Source organism: Symphalangus syndactylus, chromosome 14 (genome assembly GCF_028878055.3).
Source record: "Symphalangus syndactylus isolate Jambi chromosome 14, NHGRI_mSymSyn1-v2.1_pri, whole genome shotgun sequence".
Taxonomy (NCBI): Eukaryota; Metazoa; Chordata; class Mammalia; order Primates; family Hylobatidae; genus Symphalangus; species Symphalangus syndactylus.
The window spans coordinates 35755881-35771201 of NC_072436.2; the positions used below are offsets into that span (position 1 = coordinate 35755881).

At 38.5% G+C, this 15321-nt stretch overlaps 1 protein-coding gene across 10 annotated transcripts in view; it reads left to right on the forward strand.

Moving 5' to 3' along the window:
• DNAH6 (dynein axonemal heavy chain 6) overlaps positions 1–15321 on the forward strand; it is a 350848-nt gene that overhangs the window by 281458 nt on the left and 54069 nt on the right. For all 10 annotated transcript variants that reach the window (XM_055243630.2, XM_055243633.2, XM_063617552.1 and 7 more), the window contains one exon: positions 14250–14440. In XM_055243630.2, coding sequence (XP_055099605.1) covers positions 14250–14440 — 191 coding nt within the window. The remainder of the gene's footprint in view (positions 1–14249; positions 14441–15321) is intronic.

A 15321-nucleotide genomic window follows, 5' to 3' on the forward strand; every position in this document is an offset into this window, starting at 1 on the left:
TGAGACTTCATCAGCCTGGCTTTCACTGCTCATATTTCTGTCAGCATTTGGTCACAACTTAGACAGTCTCTAAGAAGTCCCAAACTTTCCCTCATTTTCCTGTCTTCTGAGCCCTCCAAACTCTTCCAGCCTCTGCTCATTACTCAGTTCAAAGCTGCTTCCACATTTTCTGGTACCTTTGTAGCAATGCCCCATTCCTCAGTACCAATTTTCTGTACTGGTCCATTTTGCATTGCTATTTAGAAATACCTGAGGCTGGATAATTTATAAAGAAAGGAAGTCCATTGGGCTCACAGTTCTGCAAGCTGTACAAGTATGGCAGCAACATCTTCTTGGCTTCTGGTGAGGCCTCAGGAAGCTTTTACATATGGTGAAAGGCAAAGGGGGAGCAAACATGTCACATGGTGTGAGAGAGAGCAAGAAAGAGGGGAGAGAGGCACCAGATTCTTTTAAACAACTAGCTCTTATATGAACTAATAGAGTGAGAACTCACTTATTTCTGTGGGGAGAGCACCAAGCCATTCATGAGGGATCCACCTCCATGACCCAAACACCTCCCATTAGGCCCCACCTCCAATATTGGGAATCACATTTCAACATGAGATTTGGAGGGGACAAATATTCAAACTATATCACTCTGTAGGAACACAGAAAATAAGTTATGTGGTTGACCTTAAATACAGTTGATTATAATAAAAGAATAGAGAATGCAAGACCATTGAGAGTGTTGATAAGAGTAGTTATAGGAAAAAGAAGAGATATAGGAAGGGCTTATAGACTGGAAGAAAAGGAACAACAAGTAGGTAGAAATTTCTTTGAGAAGTGATGTAGTTAGACTAGGGATGTGGCACAACTGGAAGGATGGGAGAGGTTATAATCAAAATTGAGCTTAAAATTTCTAATGGGGAACAGTTCCAAGTGATGACAATGTTCTGAGGTTGACCATGGGTGTGGGTGACTGTGAAAGAGATAAGAGGATGTGCACTGGAGTTAGAGGCCAAGGAACTGCAAGATTAGGCTGGTGGATGTCCACATGAACCCTGAACCTGGGTTGTGTCACCTCAGATGGTGCCTGGGATGCAGTAGATAAATCAGTAACACTTTGTTCAATGGAACAAACATGTAATAGAAAGGAAGGCTGGCTTTGATTCAGGTGGAAAGTCTCCAGTGAATATGGACAATAGCTACCAGGTTGGATGGTGGAAACATGAGAGGATAACTAGATGCCATAAGTCAAAAAAAGGAATTTTCAAAATAAAGACATTGAAGCTAGAAAATTATAGACTATGAAAATTTTTGCAAGACATAAAATCTGATTTCTTTAAGAACACATTTGGTTTGTTTGTTTTTCAAAGGTAAGTAGGAGACGATGAAGTTTATAGATTAGAAGAGACTTAGAAGACAAAATAATCTCTATGTATAAGCTTTATTTAGATCCTAACTTAACATACTAAATATACATAATTACATACTGTTAAATATACACAATAACATACTATTATTTAAACATATGCTCACATACATTTATAATTTATTCAGGGAAATGTGAACACTACATATTTGATAATATTAAGGAATTACTGTTAATTTTTTAGATGTAATTGTGGTACTGTGATTATGGTTTTTTTGTTTGTTTGTTTCGTTGGTTTGTTGTTTTTTTGGGGGGGGTGCGGGGATGGAGTCTCTCTCTGTTGCCTGGGCTGGAGTGCAGTGGCATGATCTGCACTCACTGCAACCTCCGCTCAAAGGATCCTCCCACTTCAGCCTCCCAAGTAGCTGGGACCACAGACATGTACCACCACGCCCAGCTAATTTTTGTATTCTTTTTGTAGAAATGGGGTTTCACCATGTTACCCAAGCTGGTCTTGAACTCCTGAGCTCAGGTGTTCCTCCCACCTTGGCCTCCCAAAGTGCTGGGATTACAGGTGTGAGCCACCATGCCTGGCCTATGTGGTTATACTTTTTTAAAGAGTCTCTGTCTTGTAGAAACATATTGAATTACTAAAGGATAAGATCATATGATGCATTAGATTTACTTTAAAATAATCCTAGAGGCTGAGGGAGTGGGTGGGGGCGTTAATCAAATAAGATTGTCCTTGTACTAAAAAATGTTGAAGGTGGGTGAAGCATCAAGTTCACTATTCTCTCATTTTATATGTACTTGAAATTTTCCATAGTAAAAAAATATTTTGACTCTTAGTCACATCCTTGAACACCTAAACTCTCTTGCAACGTGTATAGGATAGCTGTCCACATGTGACCAAAGCTACAAACAGTAGACACTGTCATACCAAATTCACAGAGGTTTCATCGAAAATTCTTATCAATGCCGTCAACCAAAAACCTTACCCAGGTTATAATACCAAACAATTGGTAGCATATATTCACAAATCAACGCTAATCAAAACCCAGATTAGGTTTCAGAAATTAAGAGCTAGACACCCATTCCAGAGAAGACAGGAACCTGGATCAGCCAAGACCAAGGACAGTATCACCTGAAGAAAAGATTCAAGTATGACAGTGTGGTCCCAGCTACACCTCCTACCAATTAGAGCCCTCATCAAAGCATTTAGGAACAATCCTTACCCTGCTATTGATGCCAAAGAACAACTTGCTAAAGAAATTGGGGCTCAAGAGTGAAGAATCCAAATTCCATTTCAAAACTGAAGATCTAGATTCCCTGACTAGAGAAAAAGAGTATGTAAAGAAGCCTTAGAACTAAGACAAGACTAGAAACAAGATGTCTGTGATGAGAGAGTTCAGGGTAACCAAACTGTTGTTTCCAGGTCTGTTCACAAACGGAGGTTATTGGGCGTCCAGTGCCTCTATATGGTGCAATCAACTGCTCTATTGGAAGAAGGAGGATAGTCCAACAAAACGGCTTCTGTGGGAAACTGTAGTTTTACACGAAAACCAAGCCTTCTTCATAAATAGTGTGTTTAGACCTAAAGATAAAATTTCATTTCAAAAACTCTTAGTAAGCCACATGGTATAAGCTCATTAGAACTGCAACAGGAAATAGAATGTTTGTCATCCCAACAACTCTTTCTTTGGCATCAATAGTATCAACTTCTCAGAAAAGGTTATTAGGAATTTGAACTAGAAAGAGAAAAAAAACTACCATAATTCAGAGATAAATAAAGCTTGCTTGATAGAGAATAATTCATCACCACAGAACGAAGCTAAGACAAGTTCTCTACACCAGTGTTCTCAAATTTTGGTGTCCATCAGAATCATTTGGGGGTCTTGTTAAAACAGACTCCTGGGGCCCATCCCCCAATTTCTGATTCAGTAGGTCTGGGCTAAAGACCAAGAACCTGCATTTCTAAGAAGTTACCACGTGATGCTAATGCTGGGATTTTGCAAACATACTTTGAGAACCACTGTTTTAAGGTGATTAAATATACATAAGGAGAAACTGTTTTCAAAGCTATCATAGAGATGAGGTCATACATCGTTCCCTGAAGCATCTTGGTTTCCAAGGCTAAATCCACTGGAAACTCAAATGTTGGCAGGACTGGTGTTTCAATCCAGGTTTCCTCCACCTCACAAAGAAGGCAGTTTCTGTGACAGCTGGTTTTCTCCGTTGAAAACCATAGAGAAACCAGAATTTTGATGAATCTCACTTAGAGCAACAATTGCAAGCTTTTCCCAATTTGGTAAACCCCAGATGTATGAACGCAGTGTTAAGTCCTTGTTGTTAATTCTGCCGTGTACTGACTATTTATTTAAGCAGAATATCCGGAAGAAAATTCCCCAAAAGAGTCTCGTTGATGCTTGGCACAACTGCTTGCTAAGTAAGAAAGATCTCTATGTCATACAGATTAAGCAAGAGTTACTTGAAAATGTTAAAAATGCCACATTAGCTGTCACAGACATACTCTTTGATCATGTGTAATAACAACATTTTTAACAACTTTATTGAGGGATAATCTACTTATTATACAATTCACCCATTTAAGATATTCACTTCAATGGCATTTAAGATCTTCACAGAGTTGAGCAACCGTCACAATTTAGAACGTTTTAATTACCCCCTGAAGAAACGCCATACCCATAGCCATCATCCCCCAGTGCCATCATCACCAACACCAGTCTACTTCTGTCTCTACAGATTTGCCTATTCTGTTTTTTTGTGTCTCGTCCTTTCGCTTAACATAATATTTTAAAGATTCGTCTCTGCTGTATCAAGTGTCTGTACTTCATTCCCTTTTATTGCAAATAATATACTATTGCATGGATATGCCACATTTTATATATTCATTCTCAGTTGATGAACATTTATGTTGTTTCCACTTTCTGACTATTATGACTAATGCTGCCATAAACATTTGTGTACAAGTTTTTGTGTGGACATGGGTTTTAATTTCTCTTATGTATTTACTTAGTGAAATTGCTGCATTATATGGTATGTTTAACTTTTCGATGAACTGCCAGACTGTTTTCCTAAAAGGCTGTATCATTTTACATTCCCACCATCAGTGTATGAGGGTTCCAATTTCTCCACACCCTGACAACATTTATTGTTATCTTTTTTATTATAGCCGTGCTAGTGGGTGTGAGATGGTACCTTATGGCTTCGATTTGCATTTCCCTAATGATAATGAGCATCTTTTCTTGTGCTTCTTGGCTATTTGTGGAACTGTCTATTCAGATTCTTTACCATTTTAAACTGGATTGTCTTTTTATCATGCAGTTGTAAAAGGGTTTTTTTAATATCCTAGCTACAAGTTTCTTATCAGATATATGATTTGCAAGAATGTTCTCCCATCCTATGGGCTGTCTTTTCACTTTCTTGGTAGTGTCCTTTTGAAGCACAAAAGCTTTTAATTTTGATGATGTCCAGTTTATCTATTTTTTTTCTTCTGTTGCTTGTGCTTTTGGTGTCACAACTAAGAAACCATTGCCTAATCCAAGGTCATAAACATTTACACCTATGTTTTCTTCTGAGAATTTACCCAGCACTTTGGGAGGCCGAGGCAGGCTGATCACCTGAGGTCAGGAGTTCGAGACCAGCCTGACCAACATGGAGAAACCCCGTCTCTACTAAAAATACAAAATTAGCCAGGTGTGGTGGTGCATGCCTGTAATCCCAGCTACTCAGGAGGCTGAGGCAGGAGATTGGCTTGAACCCAGAAGGCAGAGGTTGTGGTGAGCCAAGATCGCACCATTGCACTCCAGCCTGGGCAATAGGAGCGAAACTCTGTTAAAAAAAAAAAAAAATCACATAGTTTTGGCTCTTACATTTAGATCTTTGATACATTTTGAGTTAATTTGTTTGTTTTTTTTTTTTGAGACATAGTCTCACTGTGTCGCCAGACCAGAGTGCAGTGGCACGGTCTCAGCTCACTGCAACCTCCACCTCCCAGGTTCAAGTGATTCTCTTGCCTCAGCCTCCCAAGTAGCTGGGACTACAGGTGTGTGCCACCACGCCCAGCTAATTTTTGTATTTTTAGTAGATGGGGTTTCATCATGTTGGCCAGAATGGTCTCCATCTCTTGACCTCGTGATTCACCTGCGTTGGCCTCCCAAAGTGCTGGGATTATAGGCATGAGCTACCACACCTGGCCTTGAGTTAATTTTTGTGTATGGTGTGAAGTGTGATGTAGGAGTCCAACATTCTTTTTTTTCTTTTCTTTTCTTTTTGACAGAGTTTTGCTCTTATCACCCAGGCTGGAGTGTAGTGGCACGATCTCAGCTCACTGCAACCTCCGCCTCCTGGGTTCAAGCAATTCTCCTGCCTCAGCTTCCCAAGTAGCTGGGATTACAAGTGCCCACCACCACGCCTGGCTAATCTTTTTGTATTTTTAGTAGAGACAGGTTTCACCATGTTGTCCAGGCTGGTCTCGAACTCCTGACCTCAGATGATCCACCAGTCTGGGCCTCCCAAAGTGCTGGGATTACAGGCCTGAGCCACCACGCCTGGCCCCAACTTCATTCTTTTGCATGTGGCTACCAGTTGTCACAGCATCGTTTGTTGAAAGACTATTCCTTACCCACTGAATGATTCTGGCAGCCTTGCTGAAAATCAGTTGACTACAATTGTGAGAGTTTATTTCTGAATTCTCAATTTTATTCCATTAGCCTATATGTCTATCTTTATTCCAATATCACACCGTCTTGATTACTGCAGCTTTGAAGTAAGTTTTACAATCCAGTAGCATGACTCCTCCAACTTTGTTTTCCTTTTTCAAGATCGTTTTCGCTATTCCAGGTCCCTTGAACTTTCATGAGTTTTAGAATGAACTTGTCAGTTCCTGAAAAGAAGCCAGCTAAGATTTTGATAAGAATGGCATTGAACCTGAAGATCAATTTGGGGAATATTAACATCTTAACAACATTAAGTCATCTGATCTATGAACATGTGGTGTTTTTCCACTTATTTGGACCTTCTTTAACTTTATCCAACAGTATTTCATAGTTCTCAGAGAAGAAGTTTTATACTTCTTTTGTTAAACTTATTTTTAAGTAATCTATTCTTTCTGGTACTATTGTAAATTGAATTGCTTTCTTAATTTTTGCTGTGATTTAAATGTGTTCCCCAAAGTTCCTTTATTAGAAACTTAATCTCCAATACAGCAGTGTTAAGCAGTGATTAGATCATGAGGACTCTGAGCTCATGAAGCGTTAGAGACATTGTCATATGAGTGATTTAGTTATCACAAGAGTGGCCTTGTTATAAAAGCAAGTTTGGGCCTCTCTTGCTGTCTTGCTGTCTTGCCCTGTCTTACCTTTCTGCCCTCCACCATGGGATGAGGCAGTATAGAGGCCCTTGTCAGATACCATATCATGCTCTTGGACTTCCAGCCTCCAGAACCATAAGCCAAATAAATGTATTTTTTTTATAAATTACCCGGTCTCAAGTTTTCTATTATAGCAGCACAAAACGGACTAAAACCATTTTCTCCTTTCTCATTACTGCTGTACAGAAATACAGTTGATTTTTGTACAGTTTTGTATCCTGCAACCTTGCCAAACTTGTTTATTGGTTCTAATAGTTTTTGAGTGAGTTCCCTAGTGTTTTGTATGTACAAAATCATGTCACCTTCAAATAAAGATAAATTTAGTTCATCTTTTCCAATCTATATGCTTTTATTTTTCTTGCTTAATTGCCCTAGATAGAACCTACAACACAATGTTGAATAGATGTTATAAGAGCAGATCCTTGCCTTGTTCCTGATCTTAGAAGAAAAGCATTCAGTCTTTAATCATTAAGTATGATGTTAGCTGTCAGTTTTTCATAGATATCTTTTATGGTTTGGCTGTGTCCCCATCCAAATCTCATCTTGAATTCTCATGTGTTGTTGGAGGGACCCAGTGGGAGGTAATTGAATCATGGGAGCAAATCTTTCCCGTGCTGTTCTCGTGATAGTGAATAAGTCTCATGAGATCTGATTGTTTTAAAAAGAGGAGTTCCCCTGCACAAGCATTCTCTCTTTGCCTGCTGCCATCCATGTAAGGTGTGACTTGCTCCTCCTTGCCTTCTGCCATGATTGTGAGGCTTCCCCAGCCACGTGGAATTGTAAGTCCAATTAAACTCTCTTTTGTAAATTGCCCAGTCTCACGTATGTCTTTATCAGCAGCATGAAAATGGACTAATACACCATCCCTTATCAGGTTGAGGAAGTTCTCTTCTATATTCCTAGTATGTGGAGTGTTTCTCTCAAGAATTTTTTAAGCCACTATTTGGATCAAGTGAAGGAAGACATAGAAAAATTAAATAAATCGTGGAAGACTAATACTGAACTTGAGAAAGAAAGTTTATCTTGATGGATTTTTGCTGATAATACTGCTACAAAAGTATGCAGTAATTATTACCAATTTAAATTTTGAGTTACTGTAATTCTCATAACCTGTTTAATGACCTATCCATTAGCCTTCTACAAGGAAAAATACACTTCCTTATTCCACTTAACATTTTCTTATTTTTTCTTTAGGTCTCAGAAACTTGAGTATGATGCTAAGAAGTGTAAGGACAAGGGTTCTATTATAATGCACAATTTCACTAGGTCACTCAGGGTCCCGATAAGTCACCTAATACACTACAGCTTTAATGAGATTTGTCACTAGTGAAGGATGAGCAGGGAATCCTTATTCCCAAATATTTAAACTTATCTTCTCATCCAAAGAAAACACAGAACCATGCCCTTTCTCTGGGCAGGGAATTCCCAGTCACAGAGAATTTTTCAGTGGTGAATTTGTGCACTCACCCATCAATACCTTCAAAAGAGTATTCCTCTGAAGCCAGGAATTGCTTTTGGAAATGCCAGATGGCTTCTGATGGAAGGGATAAACTGAAAAATGCTCTGAGGGCTTCAGCCAGAGACTGTGTGAAGGATCAAGCAGCAAAGCTAAAAAGAGGGTTTTAAGCAAAACATAATAGAGTCACATATATCATAATGGAAAATTTAATTTTATAAAAAAGAGAGAGGATCTCCTAGCAAAGAACTTGGTGATAAAGAGGGAAGAGATTGAATAGTCTCTAATGATCCCACAATCCAGACATGGGATTTTGCAGAGGGTGATTTTTAAGAAATGCCTGTATATCTAGGCCTTATAGATTATAAGTAATCTAAGCCATTTCCACAGCAAATTCTTGCCATTACTGCCATCAAGATCTCCATGAGAATAGGACAGAAAAATATCCAAAAGAGGCACAGGGAGAAGTTGATCAGTTCCAGCCATGTGATATGAAGAAGTCCTTGAGAACCAAGCAGGTCAGTGTGGCTATCTAGGAACCTGCAGCAGCACAGTACAGTGGAGCACAGAGAGAAAGACCTCAGCATAACTACAGAGTTAAGTCCACTGCAAGTCCACTGTAGGATGGCAAGACTTTCTTGGGTAGAGTGGGATCTGATAAGGACTTTGAAAGTCAGGAAATGTATATACAGACTGCACAAAATCTAAAGCTGAAGAACTGATCAGAAATGTCAAGCCAGGAAATGTATATACAGACTGCACAAAATCTAAAGCTGAAGAACTGATCAGAAATGTCAAGCCAGGAAATCTTCCATACTCCTGCCATCTCAGCATGTTGCCAGTCATAAGGAAACACTCTATTCAGGCCATTATGCCAGTGATGATTTCAACATCAGGAAGCAGGCCTGGTTCATTTATACTGACTGGAATAACTAAAATGAATGAAGTGAGTAACTAAGATAGGAGTTACTATGTTATCTTTTGTATGAACAAGATCTTTAATACACTATTGTAAACAGCAGAGAACTCTAAACCACCTAATATGAAAGTGGGGAGAACCATTTAGCAATGATAGTGAGATACAACCCTTGGGCTGGCATGCATACATAACTCACTTCTATGGTACAGCCCCTTCTTCCACCTGAGAATCATTCACCTTCCACCTTCCACCTTCCTGGAGAGACAACTAGCACTGGGACAAATCAAAGGATAGGAAACCGCATGCTAATTCTGCAGGAATCCTCTTCATAGCTTTAACTGATGCATCTCCTTTCTGTATTTTATGTACTTAACCATGTTCTTGGATATATGTATTGGGTGACTAGCGCCCAAATGAGGGTATGTTTTATGCACATTTATTTTCTGCATATTTAAAATGTCTCATAAAGAAAATTAGTTCACACACATGAGAAATTGCATGTTACATATGCTTGTAACAAACGAGTAGCTTGTGTTAAAGCCACTGAGAACCAAGATCACTATGTAATATTAATGACAGTTTGTTCTGTTTGTGAGAAAAACATTTCTCCAACTTTTTAAGTTCAAAAGCATTTCATGAGTGTGTTACCATTTTGGTATTTAAATAGCAACCCCAAGAAATAAGTTATTGGTGTGTTGTATATTGTAACTCATTGTAAACTCTTGGATTACTTTTTAGCAAAGTAAAAAGCAAATGGTTTATATAATCAAGGCCTTTTGAAATAAAAACGATAAAAGAAGTTGTTCCAAAAATAGAGAAGGAGGGAATTCTCTCTAACACATTCTGTGAGGCCAGTATTATCCTGACACCAAAACCAGATAAGGACACAACAAAAAAAGAAAACTATAGACCAATATCCCTGATAAATATAGACTCAAAAGTCCCCAACAAAATACTAGCAAACCTAATTCAATGGTACATCAAAAAGATAATATAAAGATAATATCTAAAAGATAATATCAAGTGGGTTTTATCCAGGGATGCAAGGATGATTTAACATATGCAAATCAATAAATATGATACATCACATAAACAGATTTGAGGACAAAAATCATATGATCATCTCAGTAGACTCAGAAAAGCGTTGATAAAATTCAGCACCCCTTCATGATAAAAACCCTCAACAAATTAGGCATAGAAGGAACATATCTCAAAATAACAAAGCCCATATAAGATAACCTCACAGCCAACATTATACTGAATGAGGAAAAGTTGAAAACATTTCCTCAAAAATCTGGAGAAAAACAAGGATGCCCACTTTTACCACCTCTCTTCATCATAGTGCTAGAGTCCTAGCCAGAGCAATCAAGCAAGAGAAAGAAGTAAAAGGCATACAGTTTGGAAAAGATGAAGTCAAATTATTCCTGTTTATTAATAATACAGTATAGTATGATATATCCAAAAAATAAAATTTAAAACTTCACCTAAAACTCTTAAATTTGATAAATGGATTTAGAAAGTTGCAGAATACAAAATCAACATATGAAAATCAGTAGCATTTCTATATACTGATAATGATCTCGCTGAGAATGAAATTAAGAAGGCAAACCCATTTAGAATAGCTACCAAAAAAAAAAAAAAATACCTGGCCGGGAGCAGTGGCTCATACCTGTAATCCTAGCACTTTGGGAGGCCAAGATGGGTGGATTGCCTGAGCTCAGGAGTTCGAGACCAGCCTTGGCAACATGGCAAAATCCCATTTCTACTAAAAATACAAAAAATTACCTGGGTGTGGTGGTGCTTGCCTGTAATCCCAGCTACGTGGGAGGCTGAGGCTGGAAAACTGCTTGAACCCAGGAGGTGGAGGTTGTAGTGACCCGAGATTGTGCCACTGCACTCCAGCCTGGGTGACAGAGCAAAACTCTGTCTCAAAAAACAAACAAACCACAACAACAACAAAAAAAACAATACCTAGGAATATATTTAACCAAGGAGGTGAAAGATCTCTACAAAGAAAACTACAAAACACTGAAGAAATTGTGAATGACAGAAATAAATGGAAAAACATCCCATGCCCATGGATAAGAAGAACTACTATCAATAAAATGACCATACTGTCCAAAGCAATCCACAGATTCAATGTAAACCCTATAAAATACCAACATCACTTTTCACGGAATTAGAAAAAGCAATCCTAAAATTATATGGAACCAAAAAGACCCCAAATAGCCAATGCAAAAAGAAAAGCAAAAAGAAAAAAGCTGGAAGCAACACACTATCTAACATCAAATTATATTACAAGGCTATAGTAATCAAAACAGCATGGCACTGTTATAAAAATGGATACATAGATCAATGGAACAGAGTAGAAAACCCAGAAATAAAGCCACATATTTGCAGCCAACCGATCTTTGGCAAAGTCAACAAGAACATACAATAGGAAAAAGACACCTCTTTCAGTAAATGGTGGTGGGAAAATTGGATTACCATTTGCAGAAGAATGAAACTGGACCCCTATCTCTCACTGTATACAAAAACCAACTAAAGATGAATTAAAGACTTAAAAATAAGATCTGAAACTATAAAAATACTAGAAGAAAACCAAGGGAAACTCTTCTTGACATTGGTCTAGGCAATGAATGAATAACTAAGACATCAAAAGCACAGGCAACAAAAAATAGGCAAATGGGACTTAATCTAAGAAGCTTCTGCTCAGCAAAAGAAGTAATCAGCAGAATAAATGAATAACCTGCAGAATGGGAGAAAATACTTGCAAACTATGCATCTGACAGGTGACTAATATCCACAATACACAAGGAACTCAACAACAATAACAAAGAAAAGAGATAATCCAATTAAAAAATGGACAGACGACATAAATAGACACTTTTCAAAAGACATACAAATGGCTAACAGGTATATGAAAAATACTCGACATCATTAATCATCAGAGAAATGCAAACTAAAACCACAATGAGATATTATCGTACCCCAGTCCAAATAGCTATTACTAACAAGTAAAAAAATAACAAATGTCAGTGAAGATGCAGAGAAAAGGGAATACACATTCCCACTCTTGGTGGAATGTAAATTAGTGCAACCTCCATGGAAAACAGTATAAAAAATTTTTTTTTGAGACATGATCTCACTCTGTCACCCAGGCTGGATTGCAGTGGCACAATCACAGCTCACTGCAACCTCAAACTTCTGGGCTCAAACAATTCACCTGCCTCGACCTCCTGAAGTGCTGGGATTACAGGCATGAGCCACCATGCCTGGCAGAGATTTCTCAAAGAAGTAAAAAGAACTATCATTTGATCCAGCAGTCTCACTACTAGGTATCTACCCAAAGGAAAGGAATCAATATATCAAAAAGATAATTGCACTCATAAGTTTATCACAACACTGTTCACAGTAGCAAAGACATGGAATCGACCTGCATGTCCATCAATGGATGATTGGCTAAAGAAAATGTGGTATATATACACAATTGAATACTGTATTCATCCATAAAAAAATATAAAATCATGTCTCTTGCAGCAACATAGATGGAACTGGAGACCACTGTCTTAATTGAAACAAGTAAGACACAGAAAGGCAAATATCACATGTTCTCACTCATAAGGGAGAGCTAAATATTATGTACACATGAATGTAGAGAAAGGGATGATAAACAACGGAGACTCAGGGGTGAGAAGGTGGGAAGGGGATGGATGATTAAAAAAATTACTTAATGAGCACAGTGTATGTTATTCAGGTGATGGAAACCCTAAAAGCTGTGACTCAACCACTAATGCAGTCTATATGTGTGACAAAATTACACTTTTACCCCATAAATTTATACAGAAAAGAGTGTCCACCTGAAAAAAAATATAAAGAAATTGATGCTGGAAAGATTAAGTGAATTATACTTAGCCACACAGTGACACAACTAGAATTAGAACTAAGCCCCAAACCTGATGGCCCTATTTCATGGCTGTTCCTTCTAGACCCTGACACCTTTATAGTTAGTACCATAATACATCCTCACTTAAAGAAACAGGCATGTGAACACCATCTTTTCCCAAGTTGGCCACAGAAGGGTGTGATCCAAGGCCATGGCCCTAGACCAGGTTGGGACACCTCCCTGCCCAACAGCATTACATACACACACACACACATACACACACACACATACACACACACACACACACACACACAGTAAGGCTTGTTTGGGCAGAATGGTGTTGATAGCTAGTGGAGGGCAAAAGGGAGGGCTGCTGTTAGCAGTTATGCAGGATGTCCACTGAATAACCCATGGAGGAGCCATTCACTTTGTAGATATTGTAGGCTGTGTATTTATCATGACAGCTTTCTGGCACATTAAAAGTCCCTTGAAGAGGAGACACCTTTTTCTATCTCATACGAAGGCTCCATATGGGTTGGGGAGGGGCAAGGCCGGCAAGAACAGGAGAGGGGTAGGTAGGGTAGGGTAGGATCAGTGAAAGAACCAAACTGATGTAGGAAATGGCCAGGACTGGGCAAAATCATCAAGGCTGAGGTTGGTTCCAGAGAAGGGTCAGAAGAGGCTGGTGAGTGAATGAGATGAAGAAAGGGAGACAATAAATGGAGCCAGTTTTCTGAAAAGTTGGCTTGTGAGTGCTTGGAAAGAAATGAAATAGTGGCTGGAAAAGTAGCTGCCATCAAGGGAAGATCTTTGTTTCAGTTCTATTTTTAAGGATGGAATATAGTAATGCTTAATTGTATGATGATAGGAATATCAAGGAAACAGAGATCAATAATGCAGAAAGAGGCAATAGAGGGGCTGAAAGTAAAGTCCACAAGAATGTGAAACAGGACAGAAGAAGCAAGGAAGGGGAGACAGCAGCTCCATAAATAGAGTGAATGTTGAGGGACTTCCCTCTTACCTAATATTTCATCTTGCTTGTGAGTCATGAGAACCATAGCTGTCCACAGATATTTGGTGAACAAATCCACCAAATAATATCTATAAAAAGATGTATACCCAATCAAGACAGAATAAGTACAAAAACACAGGGCACCATCCTCTGAGGAGCTGAAGGAGAAAATTAGGATAAAATTATGAAGGATCCTCATTCAACATACTTTTTTTTTTCTTTTCAACTTTCAGGTGGTTTTTGCTCTTACAGACTTTGTGATAGAAAATCTTGGAAAACAGTTTATAGAGACACCACCTGTGGACCTGGCTACCGTGTATCAAGACATGTCATGCAACACTCCCCTGGTATTCATCTTAAGCACAGGCTCAGATCCCATGGGTGCATTTCAGAGGTTTGCCCAGGAAAGTGGATATTCAGAACGGTAAGGTCATGTTGTGCAGTTTTAATAATGCATATGCATATGAACATCTCTTTGTTAAAATTTGCCTTTGTTCTTCCCCTTGTAGAGCATAAATTCTTACATCCAGGTATCTCTTACTACATAAATTTAAGATATGTTAATAGTTAGCTATTGTTAAAACAGGGTCAAAAGTCATAAAAGTAGCTGTAAATTTTATTTAAGCAAAGGAGAAATTGCTTAAAATATTAAAGTTTAATAATCTAGTGGAATAATTGTTGAAATTTGTTTGGTATTTAACACAGGATTTTAACATAACCAAAAAGGTACTGCAGTTTACTCTCTATAATCAAATGTACAAAAAAGGAGCTCTTCATGTTCTATTATTAGTCTCATCTTTCTCATGAGTCTTCACTCTTCTGGGTAATAGGGATAAGGGGGATGTTTAAACTTTCCCATTTACATTATTTTCTTCTGATTTAAATGTCTCCTTTACAGTAAGCTGATTTGGGTTTTTTTTAATGAAAGTTCAGTCTTCCTGACTCTTCTTTCTATCCCTAATCCTCTCCAAGATGTTATCCAGGTGGGTAAAAAAGTACACAGGACCACACAATGGCAGAGGAGAATAGGGGTCTCAGATGCACGAGGTAGCCTCCAGCTCTGATGGGTTCCTTCATGGAGTGGCTGGTCTGGCCTGGTCCCTGGACTGGGAATTAAGGATGGATTCCATTTCTTCATTTGGAGTTCATGTTCTGTATTAGTCAGAAGTCTCCAGAGAAATAGAACTGATAGGATGTGTGTGTGTGTGTGTGTGTGTATGAAGTTGCAAGATTTGCAGTCAACAACTGGAAATTCAGCACAGCTGATGTGTAGTTCCAGTCTGAGTCCAAAAGCCTGAGAGCCAG